This window comes from Zalophus californianus, chromosome X (assembly GCF_009762305.2).
Source record: "Zalophus californianus isolate mZalCal1 chromosome X, mZalCal1.pri.v2, whole genome shotgun sequence".
Lineage (NCBI taxonomy): Eukaryota > Metazoa > Chordata > Mammalia > Carnivora > Otariidae > Zalophus > Zalophus californianus.
In genome coordinates this window covers 74,739,264-74,758,162 of record NC_045612.1, presented here as the reverse complement: position 1 = coordinate 74,758,162, position 18,899 = coordinate 74,739,264, and the positions used below count along the sequence as shown (strand labels likewise).

The 18,899-nt window shown below is 37.2% G+C and overlaps 1 protein-coding gene across 1 annotated transcript in view; it reads left to right on the top strand.

Moving 5' to 3' along the window:
• AR (androgen receptor) overlaps positions 1-18,899 on the top strand; it is a 185,875-nt gene that overhangs the window by 93,839 nt on the left and 73,137 nt on the right. Inside the window, exon 2 of the mRNA XM_027608800.2 lies at positions 17,342-17,493. Coding sequence (XP_027464601.1) covers positions 17,342-17,493 — 152 coding nt within the window. The remainder of the gene's footprint in view (positions 1-17,341; positions 17,494-18,899) is intronic.

The following is an 18,899-nucleotide window of genomic DNA, read 5'->3' as shown; positions in this document are numbered from 1 at the left end:
GGAATTTGTGAACACTAAACCAGCCCTGCAAGAAATATTAAAGAGCATCCTTTGAATGAAGAGAGAGCCCAAAAGTAACAAAGACCAGAAAGGAACAGAGACAATCTATAGGAACACTGCCTTTACAGGTAATACAATGGCACTAACTTCATTTCCTTTAATAATTACTCTGAATGTAAATAGACTAAATGCTCTAATCAAAAGACATAGAGTATCAGATTGGATTAAAAAAAAAAAACAAGACTCAGTCATATTCTGCTTACAAGAGACTCATTTTAGACCGAAAGACTCCACAAGATTGAAAGTGAGGGAGTGGAGAACCATTTATCATGCCAATGGACATTAAAAGAAAGCTGGAGTAGCCTCCTTATATCAGACAAACTAGATTTTAAAACAAATATCATAATAAGAGATGATGAGGAAGGATACTATATCATAATAAAAGGGTCTATCCAACAAGAAGATCTAACAATTGTAAATATTTATGCTCCTAACTTGGGAGCAGCCAAATATATAAACCAATTAATAACAAACATAAAGAAACTCATTGATAATAATACAATAATAGTAGATGACATTAACATCCCACTCACAACAATGGACAGATCATCGAAGCAGATCAAGAAGGAAACGAGGGCTTTGAATGACACACTGGACCAGATGGAATGCATAGATATATTCAGAGTATTTTATCCTAAAGCAGCAGAATACTCATTATTCTCGAGTGCACATGGAAGATTCTCCAGAATAGATCATACATGGGGTCACAAATCAGGTCTCAACCAGTACAAAAATATTGATATTATTCCATGCATATTTTCAGATCACAGTGCTTTTTTAAAAAAGAATTTATTTATTTGAGAGGGAGAGAGGGAGAGAGAGAGCAAGAGTGGGGGATGAGGGGCAGAGGGAAAAGCAGACTCCCCGCTGAGCAGGGAACCCAATTTGGGGCTCTATCCCAGGACCCTGAGATCATGACCCAAGCCAAAGGCAGATGCTTAACCGACTGAGCCACCCAGGCACCCCAGACCACAATGCTTTAAAACTTAAAGTCAACTACAAGAAAAAAATTGGAAGGAACACAAATACATGGAGGTTAAAGAGCATCCTATTAAAGAATGAATGCGTCAACCAGGAAATTAAAGAAGAATTAAAAAAAATACATGTAAGCTGGGATGCCTGGGTGGTTCAGATGGTTAGGTGTCTGCCTTCGGCTCAGGTCATGATCCCAGGGTCCTGGGATTGAGTCCCACATCGGGTTCCTTGCTCGGCAGGGAGCCTGCTTCTCCCTCTCCCTCTGCCTGCTGCTCCCCCTGCTTGTGCTCTCTCTCTCTCTCTCTCCCTCTGACAAATAAATAAAATCTTAAAAAAAATACATGTAAGCTAATGAAAATAAAAACAATATTTCAGAACCTTTGGGTTGCAGCAAAGGTGGTCCTAAGACAGAAGTATATAGCAATACAAGTCTTTCTCAAGAAACAAGAAGTCTCAAATACACAACCTAACCTTACACCTAAAAGAGCTGGTAAAAGAACAGCAAATAAATAAATAAATAAATAAACAAACCTAAATATAGCAGGAGAAGAGAAATAATAAAGATAAGAGCAGAAATAAAAAAAAAAACAGTAGGGCAGATCAATGAAACTAGGAGCTTGTTCATTTAAAAGAATTAATAAGATTGATAAACTCCTAGCCACACATATCGAAAAGAGAAAGGACCCAAATAAATAAAATCAGGAATGAAACAGGAGAGACCACAACCATCCCTGAAGAAATAAAAACAATTATAAGACAATATTATGAGCACTTACATGCCAACAAATTCGGCAATCTAGAAGACATGGATGCATTCCTAGAAACATATAAACTACCAAAACTGAAACAGGAAGAAATAGAAAATCTGAACAGATCCATAACCAGCAAAGAAATTGAATCAGTAATCAAGAATCTCCCAACAAAGAGTCTAGGGCTATATGGCCTCCCAGCAGAATTCTTCCAAACATTTAAAAAAGAATTATTACCTATTGTTCTGAAACTGTTTCCAAAAATAGAAATGGAAGGAAAACTTTAAACTCATTCTATGAGGCCAGCATTACCTTGATCCCAAAACCAAGCAAAGACCCCACCAAAAAGGAGAATTACAGACCAATATCCCTGATGAACATGCATACAGAAATTCTCACCAAGATACTAGCTAATAAGATCCAACAGTACATCAAAAGGGTTATTCACCATGACCAAGTAGGATTTCTTCCTGGGCTGTAAGGGTGGTTCAGTATCTGCAAACCAATCAATGTGATACACCACAATAATAAAAGAAAGGACAAGAACCATTATGATCCTCTCAGTAGAAGCAGAAAGAGCACTCGACAAAATACTGTATCTTTTCTTGATAAAAACTCTGCAGTGTAGGGATAGAGGAAACATACCTCAATATCATGAAAACCATATAAGAAAAACCCACAGTGAATATCATCCTCTACAGGTAAAAACTGAGAACTTTCCCATAATGTCAGGAACACATCAGGGATGTCCATTTGCACCACTCTTGTTCAACAAAGTGCTGGAAATCATAGCCTCTGCAGTCAGACAACAAAAAGAAATAAAAGGCATCCACATTGGCAAAGAAGTCAAACTCTCACTCTTTGCAGACAACATGATACTCAATGTAGGAAACCCAAAAGACTCCACCACAAAATTGCTAGAACTGGTAAAGGAATTCAGCAAAGTCACAGGATATAAAATCAATGCACAGAAATCAGGTGCATTTCTATACACTAACAATGAGGCAGAATAAAGAGAATCAAGAAATCCATCCCATTTACAATTGCACCAAAAACCAGAAGATACCTAGGAATAAACCTAATTAAAGAGGTATAATGTCTGTACTCTGAAAACTATAGAACATTTAAGAAAAGAAATTGAGGAAGACACAAAGAAATGGAGAAAACATTCCATGCTTGTGGATTGGGAGAACAAATATTATTAAAATGTCTATGCTACCCAAAGCTATCTACACATTCAATGCAATCCCTATCAATATACCATCAACATTTTTCACAGAGCTAGAACAAATAATCTTAAAATGTGTATGGCACCAGAAAAGACCAAAGGAATGTTGGAAAAGAAAACCAAAGCTGGAGGCATCACAATTCTGGACTTCAAGCCATATTACAAAGCTGTAAAAATCAAGACAGTATGCTACTGGGAAAATAGCAGACACATAGATCAATGGAACAGAATAGAGAACACAGAAATGGACCTACAACTATATGGTCCACTAATCTTCAACATAGCAGGAAAGAATATCTGGTGGAAAAAAGTCTCTTCAGCAAATAGTGTTGGGAGAATTGGACAGTCACATGCAGAAGAATGAAACTGGACCCATTTCTTACACCATACACAAAAATAAACTCAAAAAGAATAAAAGACTTAAATGTGAGACAAGAATCCATTAAACTATTAGAGGACAACGCAGGCAGAAACCTCTTTGACCTCAGCCACAGCAAATTCTTGCTAAACATGTCTCCAGAAGCAAGAGAAATAAAAGCAAAAATGAACTATTGGGACTTCATCAAGATAAACAAAAAAAAAAAGCGCAGCAAAGGAAACAGTCAACAAAACTAAAAGGCACCCTATGGAATGGGAGAAGATATTTGCAAATGTCTATCAAATAAGGGGTTAGTATCCAAAATCTATAAAACACTTATCAAACTCAGCACCCCCAAAAAACAAAAAATCTGGTCAAGAAATGTGCTGAAGACATGAACACACATTTCTTCAAAGAAGACATACAAGTGGTCGATAGACACATGAAAAATGCTCCATATCACTTAGCCTCAGGGAAATATAAATCAAAACCACAGTGAGATACCACCTCACACCAGTCAGAATGGCTAAAGAAATTTTGGTATATATATATACAATGGAATATTATGCAGCCATCAAAAGAATGAAATTTTGCTGTTCACAATGGCATGGATTGAACTAGATGGTATTATGCATACAAAATAAGTCAGAGAAAGACAAATACTGTATGATTTCACTCATATGTGGAATTAAAGAAACAAAATAGATGAACATTGGGGAAGGGAAGGAAAAATAAAATAAGAGGAAAACAGAGAGGGAGGCAAACCATAAGAGACTCTTAACTATAGGGAACCAACTGAGGATTGCTGGAGGAGAGGTGAGGGGGGAATGGCCTAACTGGGTGATGGGCATTAGGGAGGGCACTTGACGTAATGACCAGTGATTGTCGTATGCAACTGATGAATCACTGAATTCCACCTCTGAAACTAATAATACAGTAATATGTTTCAGAGGTAGAGTTCAGCTGAAACTAATAATATGGTAATATGTTCATGTGTTGTAATGAGCACAAGGTATTATATGCAAATAATGAATCATTGAACACTACATCAAAAACTAATGATGTACTGAATGGTGACTAACATAACATAATAAATAAATACAGTAATATGTTAATTAAATTTAATTTAAATAAAAAACTTTTAAAAAGCATTAAAAGGGAACACTATGAACAATGCATGACAACCGATTACATATCCTAGATGAAATGGGAAATAGTCAAGAAGACACAAACTATCTAAACTAACTTAAGAATTGGAAATTCTGAATATTTCTTTAACAAGTAAAGAGAGTAAATATAATACTACTTCATTACGTTAGTAATATAATAAAGAAGCTTCCTGTACCATCTGCCACCATACAATGCTATTTCGATATCATTGACTATATTCCTTATGCTGTGCCTTTTTTTCCGGTGACTTATTCATTCCCTAACTGAAAGCCTGTGTGTGGGTAGCTACATTTGTGGTGAGCATAGTGTAATGTATAAACTTGTAGAATCATTATGTTGGACACCTAAAGTGAATGTAACATTGTGTGTCAACTATACTCAAAAAATTTGAAAAACAAAACAAACAAAACCACAATGTCAGAGAGAGCCGGTACAGTATGAATAGCTCAGACTTTGGAGGGAGGATACCAGGACACTCTGTACCTCCACTTTCATCCTTGGAATGGAAATAATTATACTATCTGCTTCTATCAGGGCACCAGAACTTATACAGATAAATAAACATTGCCTTTCAAATTCAAAAAAGGAAAAAGAAAGAAAGAGAATGAACTTACCACAAAGGGAAGCCCAGATCTAGTTGTCTTCACTGGTGAATTCCATCAAACATTTACAGAAGAATTAGTATCAGTCCTTTACAAATGCTTCCAAAAAATAGAAGAGGTGGAAACGTTTCCCAACTAATTCTGTGGGTCCAGTGTTACCCAATAACAAAACCAAAGATATCACACAAAAACTACAGACCAATATCACTTTTGAATATTAATAAGAAAAAATTTCATTGGAATACCAAACCAAATCGAGCAACAAATAGAAAGGATTAGAATTACCAAGATGGATTTATCTCAATAATATAAAACTGAGATTTATCTCAAGAAGGTAAGATTGGTTTAACTGCTGAAAATCAGTTATTTAATATATTATACTGTATTTAAGAGAATAAAGGCCCCATGATCATCTCAATAGAGGTAGGAAAAAAATGGCAAAAAAATCTAACATTCTTTCACAATTAAAACAACAGGAATAGGAGGGAACATACTCAAACTGAAAATGGATACCTATGAGGAAACCACAACTAACATCATACTTGAGTGAAAGACTGAAAACTTTCCCAGTAGGATTGGGAACAAGACAAGGATGTCTGCTCTCACCATTTCTGTGCACCATTGTACTGGAAGTTTTATCCAGGGCAATTGGACAAAAAACAAAACAAACAAAAAAACCAACGAAAAGGCATCTATACTGGAAAGGAATAAAGATATCTTTATTCACAGATGATACAATCTTGTGTATTGAAAATCCTAAAGGATCCATAATAAACTATCAAAACTAATAAATTAATTCAGCAAAGTTGCAGAATATGAAATTAATGTGCTGAAATCAATTGTATTTCTATATATTAGCAAGGAATAATTTAAAAGTGATAGAACACAGCTCATTTATAATATCAAATATAATAAAATACCAATAAATTTTGCAAAAAAAGTGTGAGACTTCTACAGTTAAACCTATGAAACACTGTGGAATAATAAGATATAAATAAATGGAAAATCATTTCCATTTTCATTGATCATAAGCTTTTATATTGTTAAGATGACAATATTCCCCATATATTCAAGGCAGTCCCTCTCAAAATTCCAGATGGCTTCTTAGCAGAAACTGAAATGTTGACTGTAAAATTCATATTGAAAAAACCTGGAATAGCCAAAACACATGAAAGGATGCTTAACATCACTAATCATCAGGGAGATGCAATTGAAAACCGTAATGAGATGTTACCTCACGTCTGTCAGAATGGCTAAAATAAAAAACACAAGAAATTACAAGTTTTGGCAAGGATGTGGAGAAAAAGGAGCCTTCGTGAACTGTTGGTAGGAATGCAAACTGGAACAGCCACTCTGGAAAACAGTATGGAGATTCCTCAAAAAGTTAAAAATAGAACTACCCTACCATCCAGCAATTGTACTACTGGGTATTTGCCCAAAGAATTTAAAAAAATTAATTCAAAGGGATATATGCACCCCTATGTTTATTGAAGCATTATTTATAATAGCCAAACTATGGAAACAGCCCAACTGTCCATCCATAGATGAATAGATAAAGAAGATGTGGTAGATATCTATCTATCTATCTATCTATCTATCTATCTATCTATCTATCTATCTATCATCTATCATCTGTTAATCAGCCATAAAAAAGCCTGAAATCTTTCCATTTGCAACAACATGGATGGAGCTAGAGAGTATTATGCTAAGTGAAATAAGTCAGTCAGAGAAAGACAAATAGCATATGATTTCACTCATATGTGGAATTTAAGAAACAAAACAAATGAACAAAGAAAAAAGAGAAACAAAAAAAAACAGACTCTTAACTATAGAGAATATATGTGACTACCAGAGAGGAGGTGGGTGGGGGGATAGGTGAAAGGGATTAAGAGTACATTTATTGTGATGAGCACAGGGTGATGTATAGAATTGCTGAATCACTGTATTGTACACCTGAAACTAACATAACACTCTATGTTAATTATACTGGAATTTTAAAAATAAATAATTAGCAAAGAAACAAAAAACCAAAACAGTCTTGAGATAGAAGAACAAAGTTGGAGGATTCACACTTCCTGATTCCAAACGTTACTAAAAGTTACAGCAATCAGGACTGTGTGGTACTGACCTAAGTGTGATAAATAGAACAATGAAATACAGTTGAGAGGCCCCAAATAAACACTTACATTATGGTTAATTGATTTTCAACAATGATGCCATGATCATTCAATGGGAGAAAGAATAGTTTTTTCAACAAATAGGACAACTGGATATTCACATCCAAAGAAATGAATTTGGACCACTTCTTTTTTTGTTTGTTTCAAGTTTTTATTTAAATTCCAGTTAACATTCAGTTTAATATTGGTTTCAGGAGTAGAATTTAGTGATTCATCACTTACATTTAATACCCAGTGCTCATCACAACATATACCCTCCTTAATACCCATCACCCATTTAGCCCATCCCCCACCCACCTCCCATCCAACAACCCTCAGTTTGTTCTCTATAGTTAAGAGTCTCTTATGGTTTGCCTCCTTCTCTCTTTTCTTCCTTCCCCTATGTTCACCTGTTTTGTTTCTTAAATTCCACACATGAGTGAAATCATATGCTACCACTTCTTTATACCATGCACAGAAATTATCTCAATATATCATATACCTAAATGCTGGAGCCAAGACACTAAACCTCAAAGAAAATATAGGCATAAATCTTTGTGGCCTTATGTTAGGCTGGAGTTTCTTAGCTTGTAACACCAAAGGCACAGCAACAGCAGAAAAAAAATGTTAAATCAGACTTAATCAAATTTTAAAACATTTGTGCTACAAGTGATACCATCAAGAAAGTAAAACTTAAACCCACAGAGTGAGAAAAAACATTTGCAAGTCATATAAGCGTATTGAATCTAGAATATATAAATATAAATATATAAAGAACTCTTTTTTTTACAATTCAATGATAAAAAGGCAAATAACCCAATTTTAAAACATGCAAAAATTTTGAGTAGACATTTCTCCAAAGAGGATGTACAAATGAAAAATGCTCAACACCATTACTCATTAGAGAAATGCAAATCAAGACCAAATATATCACTTCACACCCACTGAGATGACTAGTAAAAAAGACAAATAGCTTGGATGTGGAGAAATCAGAGCCATTATGAAACTGGTGGTAAAAATGTGAAATGGTGCAGCCACTTTGGGAACTAGCCTGGAAGTTTCTGGAAGTGTTACCACTTGGCCTCATATATATATGTATATATATATATATATATATATATATGTGTGTGTGTGTGTGTGTGTGTATACATATATATATATGACTTGTATATCAATATTCATTGCAGCATTATTCATAATAGCCAGACTGAAAGCAACTCAAATGTCCCCCAACTGATGAATGGATAAACAAAATGTGGTATATCCATGCAATGGAATATTACACAGAAATAACAAACGAAGCAATGATACATGCTACAATGTGGATGAATCTTAAAAACATGCTACCCGTGTTGTGATGAGCACTGGGTGTAATACACAACAATGAATCGCTGAACACTACATCAAAAACTAATGATGTACTCTTTGTTGGCTAATTGAAAATAAAAAAATTATGCTAAATGAAAGAAGCAAGTCACAAAAGATTGTATTGTATAACTCCATTTATATTAAAAGCCCATGAAGGGCAAATCTTTAGAGACAAAGTAAATTAGGGTCTGAGAGAAGGAAGGAATGGGGAATGGGAAGTGACTGCTAATGAGTATGGAGTTTCTTTTTGGGGTGATGAAAATATTATAAAATTAGTTTGTGGTAATAGATGTAAATATGCTAAAATAGGTGAATTTTATGGTATGTGAATTATATATCAATAAACTTATTAAAAACCTAACTAAATTAAGCCTAGGTTATATGTAAGTATCCTATGACGTTGACAATTTAGGATAGTAGGAGAATATGGATTTGGGCAGAAATAATCCCAGGTATGAATTCTGGCTTTGCCACTTACTAGCCATATGACCTCATAAGTTATTTACTTTATCTAAGTTCCAGTTTGCATTATCTTCAAAGAGTAATGATACCTACCTCACAGCTGGCTTTTTAGAACCCAATTCTTCTCTTCTCCCATGTCTCCTTCCTACCACTTTCCTGTGAGATTATTATAATAACGGCCATTTGCTTAGCACTGTGCCAGCAAGAGTGTGGACTGCTTAACCTCCAAAATCTCATTGAATCCTCATAGCAGTCTTGTGAGTTCTGTATTTCTATATCCATTTTACACATGAAGAAGTTGAAGCCAAATGACCTGTTCCAGGTCATTCTGTTAGAAAGTGGCAAAGATGGGCATGAAAAACAGACCTTCTATCTATGTATCTTTCCACTTCAACAAGGTATTACTAAAGAGAATTGGAGAACTGTGAAGTAAAGTCATGTAGTAACTTTTTTTATTTTAATTTTTTTTAATTTAAATTTTAGCATACAATGCAGTATTGGTTCTTGGAGTAGAATTCAGTGATTCATCACTTACATATAACACTCAGTGTGCATCACAACAAATGCCCTCTTTAATACCCATTACTCATCTAGGCCATCCCCCACCCACCTCCCTTCATCCACCCTCAGTTTGTTCTCTATCATTAAGAGCCTCTTAATGACTTGTTTTCCTCTCTCCTTTTTTTCTTTTCCCCCTTCCCATATGTTCACCTGTTTTCTTTTTTAAATTCCACATTTGAATGAAATCGTATGGTATTTGTCTTTCTCTGACTGACTTATTTCACTTAGCATAATACTCTCTAGCTCCATCCATGTCGTTGCAAATGGCAAGATTTCATTTTTTTGATGGTTGAGTATATATTTATAATTTATATGTAAATATATATTTATATTTATATTCCATTGTATATATTTACCACATTTTCTTTACCCGTTCATCAGTCCATGGACATTTGGGCTCTTTCCATAAACTGGTTATTGTTGAATATGCTGCTACAAACATCGGGGTTCATGTGCCCCTTTGAATCCATATCCTTGTATCCTTTATGTAGGTCATAGGGTAGTTGTATTTTTAACTTTTTAAGGAACAGCTATACTGTTCTCCAGTTTGCATTCCCACCAACAGTGCAAAAGGATTCCCTTTTCTCTACACCCTTGTCAACACCTGTTGTTTCTTGTGTTGGTAATTTTAGCCATTCTGACAGTTGTGAGATGGTATCTCATTGTAGTTTTGATTTGGATTTCTCTGATGTTGAGTGATGTTTAGCATTTTTCATGTGTCTGGTAGCCATCTGGATGTCCTCTATGGAAAAGTGTCTATTCCTGTCTTCTGCCCATTTCTTAACTGGATTATTTGTTTCTGGGGTGTTGAGTTTGAGAAGTTCTTTATAGATTTTGGATACTAGCCTCTTTTTTTGATAGACATTTGCAAATATCTTCTCCCATTTTGTAGGCTGCCTTCAGTTTTGTTGACTGTTTCCTTTGCTGTGCAGAAGCTTTTTATCTTGAAGCCCCAGTGGTTCATTTTTGCTTTTATTTCCCTTGCCTCTGGAGATATGTCTAGTAAGAAGTTGTTATGACCAAGGTCAAAGAGGTTTCTGCTTGTGTTCTCCTCTAGAATTTTGATGCTTTCCTGTCTCACATTTAGGTCTTTCATCCATTTTGAGTTTAGTTTTGTGCATGGTGTAAGAAAGGGGTCCAGTTTCATTCTTCTGCATGTGGCTGTCCAATTTTCCCATCACCATTTGTTGAGACTGTCTTTTTTCCACTGGATATTCTTTCCTGCTACGTTGAAGATTAGTGGACCATATAGTTGTAGGTCCATTTCTGGGTTCTCTATTCTTTTCCATTGATCTATGTGTCTGCTCTTTTCCCAGTACCATACTGTCTTGATGATTACAGCTTTGTAATACAGCTTAAAGTCCAGAATTGTGATGCTTCCAGCTTTGGTTTTCTTTTTCAACATTCCTTCGGCTATTCAGGGTCTTTTCTGGTGCCATATACATTTTAGTACTGTTCTAGCTCTGAAAAATACTGTTGTTATTTTTATAGGGATTGCATTGAATGTGTAGATAGCTTTGGATAACAGACATTTTAATAATATTTGCTCTTCCAATCCATGAGCATGGAATGCTTTTCCATTTCTTTGTGTCCTCTTCAATTTCTTTCATAAGTGTTCTATAGTTTTCAGAGTACAAATATTATACCTCTTTAATTAGGTTTATTCCTAGGTATCTTATTGTTTTTGGTGCAATTGCAAATGGGATTGATTCCTTGATTTCTTTTTCCTACTGCTTCATTAATTGGTGTATAGAAATGCAACAGATTTCTGCACATTGATTTTATATCCTGTACCTTTGCTGAATTTATGTATTAGTTCTAGCATTCAGGTAGTACTTTTAAAAAAGAAAACATGACTGGGGCCGCCTGGGTGGCTCAGTCGGTTAAGCATCTGCCTTAGGTTCAGGTCATGATCCTACAGTCCTGGGATCGAGCCCTGCATTGGGCTCCCCAGTCAGAGGTGAGCCTGCTTCTCCCTCTCCCTCTAAATCTACCCCCCTGCTCATGCTCTCAGTCTTTCTCTCTCTCTCTAACTCTCTCTCTCTCACACACACACAGATAAAATCTTTAAAAAAAAGAAAGAAAACCCGACTGTCCTCTTGGACAGACAGTCATCAAATTTCAAATCTCAGGCTTACAGGGGGAAAAGAAGCTCCCAGTCTTACACTGTTACTTTGTCAGTTTCTCCACTGAAATAACCCTTGTGCCCATAAGGAAATAAACACAAGAGATTTATGAGGGGAGAATAATTTTTTATGAATTTTTATCTTAAATACTCATGTAAAGTCATCATATTCCTCGATGTGATTAACAAAAAATATTTCAAGTTACTAAACATCAGGAAAGATAAGATGCTTTTATAAAGATGTTTAGTGGTTTTCTAAATTTCTTCTTGTTTAAAAAGTACAGAGATAAGTGTGAAAAAGATACACTTTTACATATCTAGGCTTTCTTCCTTTACTCTCCACTTGTATTTACCTTTCCCCAAATGCACTGTATAACCAAGAAAGATGATCTTTTTTTATTTTAAGGTTATTAGACATTTCTCCCCCTTTTTTATGGTAAGGCAAAAGATGAAGGCAACCTGTACTTACAATGCAGCTACCGTGTGCCAGGCACAGGAGGAAGGGCTTAACATGTACTATTTAATGTAATTCTCACAAAAGCCCTTTAGGTTAAAAAGTATCCCCAATCTCCAGATGAGACAAATAGAGTTCAGAGAGCCTTAATGACTGGGACCAAGGTTCAGTGGTGGATGCAGGATTCCAGCCCACCTCTGCCAGGCTCCAAAGCCCTGCTGAGTTGACATTCATCTTCCAAACAAGGAAAACTAGTCTGTGACTTTTGCATTTCACCTTGGTTCCACAATCCTTGGGGAACTTGCTTAAAGTAGTCAGACCCTTTAATATATTTTCAAGTCTGAGAGACAGACTGAGATGATAGCTCGGTGCTGAAGATTTCTGAGCCCAACTTCCCCATAGTTGAGCTGGCATTTGTAGTCCTATAGCTTCTAGTAATCCACTTTTAATTAATTGTGAAACTGTTGAGGAAAAGCAAGTGGTATTCTGGTTTGGGAAGCTTCCATTTTTTATGGCAGCACTTTTCCTTCAGACTTATAAAGCTGAATGTCCTGCATAGGTATAATAAGTGAGCATGGAACCCAGGAGAGGCAAGAAGAAATACAAATGCTGCATGCAAATTCTGAACTTACTTGTTCTCAAAGCAAACCTCTGCTGTTCTTGCACTTAGGCTGTTATTTAGGATGATGTTAGAAACTTCTCAGGTTGTTATTTTTTCTTTCACTATGTGCTGTTATAGCCATACAAAGCATGCGGGTATCATATAAGTTAGTTATACAGCATAATAATAAACACTCATGGGCCCTGATTAAAGAATAAGAACATTAAAACCAGTTTTTGTTTGTTTACTCCTCTAACTCCAGGACCTGGTATGGTGCCTCGTATGTGATAGACACTTAATATTTTTAAATGAATGCATAAATCAGCTTGTATCCCCCTTCCTTATATCATTAACCACAGTCTCCCCTTAGAAATAACCACTATCCTATATTTGGGGTTTATTATTCCCTTGAGTGTATATGTTATTTTATATATATATGTGTGTGTGTGTGTGTGTGTGTGTGTGTGTGTGTGTGTGTGTGTATTTTGCCTTTTTTTGGAACTGTATGTAATGGAATCATATAATATGTAGGCTATTGTGATTTATGTCTTTTATGCAACATTAGCTTGTGAGATTTACCTATGCGTACCTGTATTCTCTTCCTTGTCATTGCTGAATTGTGGTTTATTGAATGAGCATGCTGTAATTTATCCTTTCTCCTCTTAGTGGATTTTTTTTTAGATTTTTATTTATTTATTTGAGAGAGAGAGATGGCGAGAGAGAGAGAGAGAGAGAGCACGAGCGGGGAGGGGGTAGCGGGGAGGGGAGAGTGGGGAGAGGGAGAAGCAGGCTCCCTGATGAGCAGGGAGCCCGATCCCAGGACCCTGGGATCATGACCAGAGCCGAAGGCAGACGCTTAACAACTGAGCCACCCAGGCGCCCCCTCTTAGTGGATGTTTATCATTTCTGCTTTTGGTAATAAAGCTGCTATGACCATTCCCACACATGCTTCCTGGTACAAATGTGCATGAGTTTCTCTAGGATATAAACCTGGGATAGAGACTCTGGTTGCAATTTTCATTTCCAATACCCAAAGTTCAGCCCATGAGGCAGAACTGAAATTTGCCTTTTGTCCACCCTAGGCCAGGGTCAGTGAGAGTGCTATCCAAAATATTTTGCCAGAAAAAAGGAGGGATAGGTAGGCAGACACCAGCCTGGAGAGTTTAACAGATATCCTGTAGTCAAAATGGGTTGTAATTAGGAAAAGTTCAGATTCTAAAATTGTCTTTATTATTTCCCTTCTTCTTCCTCCTTTTTATAGTTATTTTTGTAAATAGTGCATTTTATTAAACTTCTATCTAATAAAATATTGATGACTTTCTTCAGTCTTTAAGCATTGATTATAAATTTGATTAATTAGATTATTTTGAACAATTTGAACTGTATTTTAAAATGGATGAAAATTTCTGTTCCTTAAAGGCTCTTTTCAAAAAGACCTCTTATTTGTTCAGGTTTCCATATTGTATATCTAATATTTATTTTCCAATCATATGATAAAAATTACTATCATTATCATCATCATCTCCTTTACCCCTATATACCTTTATACCTTCGAAAAAACATTCATGTCTTTAAAGTGCTTCCTCATCTACAGCAATCTGTACTCTGCTTTTTTATATCATCTACTATGTTATTTTACAGTTTCTTGCTTCCTGTCTGTCTTCTCTACTAGATAGTAGGTTTCTTAGAGGCAAGAATAATATATTGATTGTCACAATATCCCCAGCACCTAGCCCTTTGCTTGGTTCATAGGGCTAGGTGCTAGGAGTTGAGTCAATCTAATTTCAACCTTCAATTTTACAACATGGTTAGTCATGGGTTATGAATCGGCACTTTGGAGTCAGACTTAACTAGGATGGAATCTGGCATTCCCACTTATGAGATGAGTGGTCTTGAACATGTTCAATTTTCCTGAACATCAGCTTCCTCTCCTATAATATAGAGATGATATGGAGCTACCTGGCAGGGTTTTGGGGGGAGATTAAGTGAGATGATATATATGAAATGGCCAGGCACATAAAGTGCCTAAATACATGTTCTGTGTTTGTTTGTTTGTTTTTTTTACTTTATTTGAATGGCTAGCATTAGTTCCAGAAGTCAAAAAAAGAGGGAAGAGGATGAAGACACTTGCAAAAAATAAAAACAAAAAACTTCTGCTTCTCCTTGTTTCATGAATGAGGATGGGGATACATTTTTTACCTAAGGAAATGACATTTTTAGCCAAAGGAATAATGCTCTTAACATTTGGCCCATTTATATATGGGAAGTGAGCTATTTTCCTGTGGAACTTGTGGTCCTGCTAGTCTTGGTTTGGTGGACAAACTCCTGCTAGCTTTCCAAAGTCAAATTAGGAAAAGGAGAGCTTGTTGGGGGGAAAGATAGGCAACCGTAGCCAGCTGCTGGGTTTGCATATCAGCCAAACTTTTTGAGTGCTTTCTGTTGTACTTGAGACTTGAATAAAGGCTAATATTTGTGTCTTAGAGGTAAAGTGCTTGTCAACTATAGCTTAAGCTAAAATTTTCTTTGCCCTTGCCCTGCCAGGGCTGATCCATGGTTATTGAGGGGTGGATAACATTTCATGCTTTTTTGGATTCTTTTTTTTTTTTTTTTTTTGGATTCTGATGACTATGCTGAGCATGATAATCAAAGAGCCATGTGTAGAAAGTGAGAGAGTGGCAGGAAGATGATAGGATAATGAAAACTGTATTGGATTTGGAGCCAGATATCCTGGGCTTGCTGTCAAATCATTTTGGGTTTCACCTCTCTGAATCTTTCTTCATATGATATAATGAGAAAAAAAATGTTTCTCAGAGTTGTTTTGAAGTGTAGAAATCACCCAACACAGCAAGTAGGCTGTCATTAAGGCTTATTTTCCTTCCTTCCTTCCTTAGTAAGGAAGAAGTGCTCATAAAAAAATATGGCTGTATTCCTGTAGATGAGAATATGGGCAATTGTCATCTACCTTAGGCAGATTAACCCAGGAGGTCCCTCGAGGTTTGTTTTTTTTTTTAAGATTTTATTTATTTATTTTTTTATTTGACAGAGACACAGTGTGAGAGGGAACACAAGCAGGGGGAGTGGGAGAGGGAGAAGCTGACTCCCCGCTGAGCAGGGAGCCCGATGTGGGGCTCAATTCCAGGACCCTGGGATCATGACCCAAGCCGAAGGCAGACGCTTAAGGACTGAGCCACCCAGGTGCCCCCCTCGAGTTTTGTTCGATGCTTAGAGCATCGGAGAGGAAAAAAATGTGACCTGTGCTTAGAAGAACCGTGTTTCATTTGTTTAATATTGAATTAATTACTATGGGAGACTCAGAATTGCACTTCTTTTAGGGTTTCAGGATTGGCTTTCTGACCCTCTCCTTCACATCCATCTGAAAGGACTCAGACCACAGATCTTCTTAGAGATAGGAAGTTTAGACTAGGTGACCCCTGAAGCTCCATCCTAGCCTAAGGACCCTATGAGTATTTTAATGGCCAAGTGTTGAGATGGTAGCGTGAGAAATTTCCAACATCCCTGTGTATCATTTCCCAACAAGAGCCTCAGGCACAAGGATTCTGCCAGGGGCCCCTGGGTGGCTCAGTCATTAAGTGTCTGGTCATGATCTCAGGGTCCTGGGATCGACGAGCCCTGCATCAGGCTCCCTGCTCAGCGGGAAGCCTGCTTCTCCCTCTCCCACTCCCCCTGCTTGTGTTCCCTCTCTCACTGTGTCTCTCTCTGTCAAATAAATAAATAAATAAATAAAATCTTTAAAAAAAAATAAGGATTCTGCTACTTTGTGTTGTAGAATGGCGAGGGGATGTTCACGTGATCTACAAGAGATGGCTAAGGAAAGTGAAGGAATGGGGGGCAGGAGAAGACCAAATCAGACTGGTATGATAACATGAATCATGATCCCTCACTTGTGTATTCATTTTAAAGGATTTTTATCCTTTTATACAATTTAAACTGCCACTCAGAACAGTAGCTCAGTAGGTTGGGCAATATTATTGACAGGTGAGAGTGAGGCTTAGAGCAAAGCAATACCAAACTGTTTTGTTAAGACGTTTTTGCCTTAGATCTCCCTTTGGATAAGGAAAGGCCATAGAGCTGGGTTCATAACCATTTAACTGCTCTGAAATTTTTGCCAGAACCACCTTAAGTTAAATACCTTAACCTCAGGTTTCTGTCTTCATCCTTCCTTCATGTAAACTTAGCCCATGAGACTTGGCTGATCCCAGAGAACTTCTCGAATTCCTTAGCAGGATGCAAAAAGGCTCTGTCTACATGACAGGAAACCCTATAAACGTCATCCCTAGAAGTACCGGAAAAAAATCAGCTTCACACTGACTCAATTAAGTAAGGAATAATTTTATTTCATAAAAATTAATAATTTACACATATAAGTTTGCTCCTGAAGACCTCAGACTTCTGTGCTCTTATCTCTGCCAGCCACTGCCATTTATTTCATTGTTTCTCATGTGTCTTTTCAGTTTGGAGACTGCCAGGGACCATGTTCTACCCATTGACTATTACTTTCCACCCCAGAAGACCTGCCTGATCTGCGGTGATGAAGCTTCTGGCTGTCACTATGGAGCTCTCACTTGTGGAAGCTGCAAAGTCTTCTTTAAAAGAGCCGCTGAAGGTAAAGAGTCTTGCACACTCACTTCTTTTTCCCTCTCCTTTTTCTTCTATTGAGAGACACCAATCTTCCAGAGCCCAGGATTTTATCATCCCAGAGACAAGGTCACTGGTGGGACCCTCTCAAAGAACCTAAGAACCTAAAGAAGAAGGTGTTGTTGTTGTTGTTGTTGTTGTTGTTGTTTGTTTTTTTTCTGTTTTTTGGGGGTTTTGGGGGGTTTTTTTTGTTTTTATTCGCTGGTCCCCTGGTTTTGGTAACCTTGGTAGTACAGCAGGCAACACGTAGTCAATGACGGTGATCCTATCTGGTGCTTAGAGCTTGGGGCAATCCTAGGAATGGAAGAAAATTAATGATTCGAAAAGTTTTAACTCCTTCCCTGCTTGTGTTTCACTCTGCTGTGGAGTGAGGGGGGAAAATGTCTTGATTAGAGAAGTTAGAAGTGGAGAAACCCCAACTGAGTCCCCACCCATTCTCTATAGTGTATGTGGGACTGTTCCTTCACAAAGTCTCCTTGGCCTTAGCCCCAGAAAGGAAGTGTTCTTGCTGTTCAGCAGACCATCAGTCTGTGCGCCTGCTCCCTCCTGCTGCTGTCTCATTGGGACTTCTTTGCATCAATGGCCCCTAGGTAAATAGGGAGCCCGAGTGATAAAAACTCCTTTATTCTCTCCATAGACTTTTCCTCAGGGCCTATCCATTGGTATAGCACCTTATGCTAAGTTGCATCTTATATTTGGCTAAGTAGGCTCAAGCCCTGGCTTCTTAGTCTTATTTAGCTTAGAACAATTCAGGTCTGATCAGCTCCTAGAGGTGCTCAGCCTACATGCTACAGCAAGAACTCCCATTTCCAGACTTCCCATATATGCTAGTGATTCCTTCCTTCCCAATCAACCTGGGCTCAAACCTCCTACGCATCCTCTTCATTCCCCATCCTGTACTAAGGGCTTCTTTTCTCAACGGGACACTGATAAGCAGCCCCTAGACAGACATGCTCTGCTCTGGGGGCAAACCCAGTTGCCAAACACCAGTATCTACTCCTATTTCCACTTTCCACAAAGGAAATACTTCCTGCCAAAACCTTTCCTTCTCTCTCACTGGCCTAGAGGTGTTGAGTTCCAAGTCAGAACAAAAACAGTCTTTCCTTAGTTAAGGGCTACAAACCCTGAGGACACTCTTAAAAGTGGCAGGTATATAAGCCACACCTTTCACCAGAAATGTCCACCAGAGGACAACAGAAGCTCCAGGGAGTTCTTGGCATTTAGATAAAAGGTGCAAAGCAGGTGTCCTTTACTGGTTTTCTCATTGACAGCCAATTGGAACGGTTGCCTTTTCATCATTTTAGACTGGTGGCAGGAATACTTACAAAACAGAAAATTGTTATTTTGTTTTCTTCCAGTCCCCAAAGCAACAAG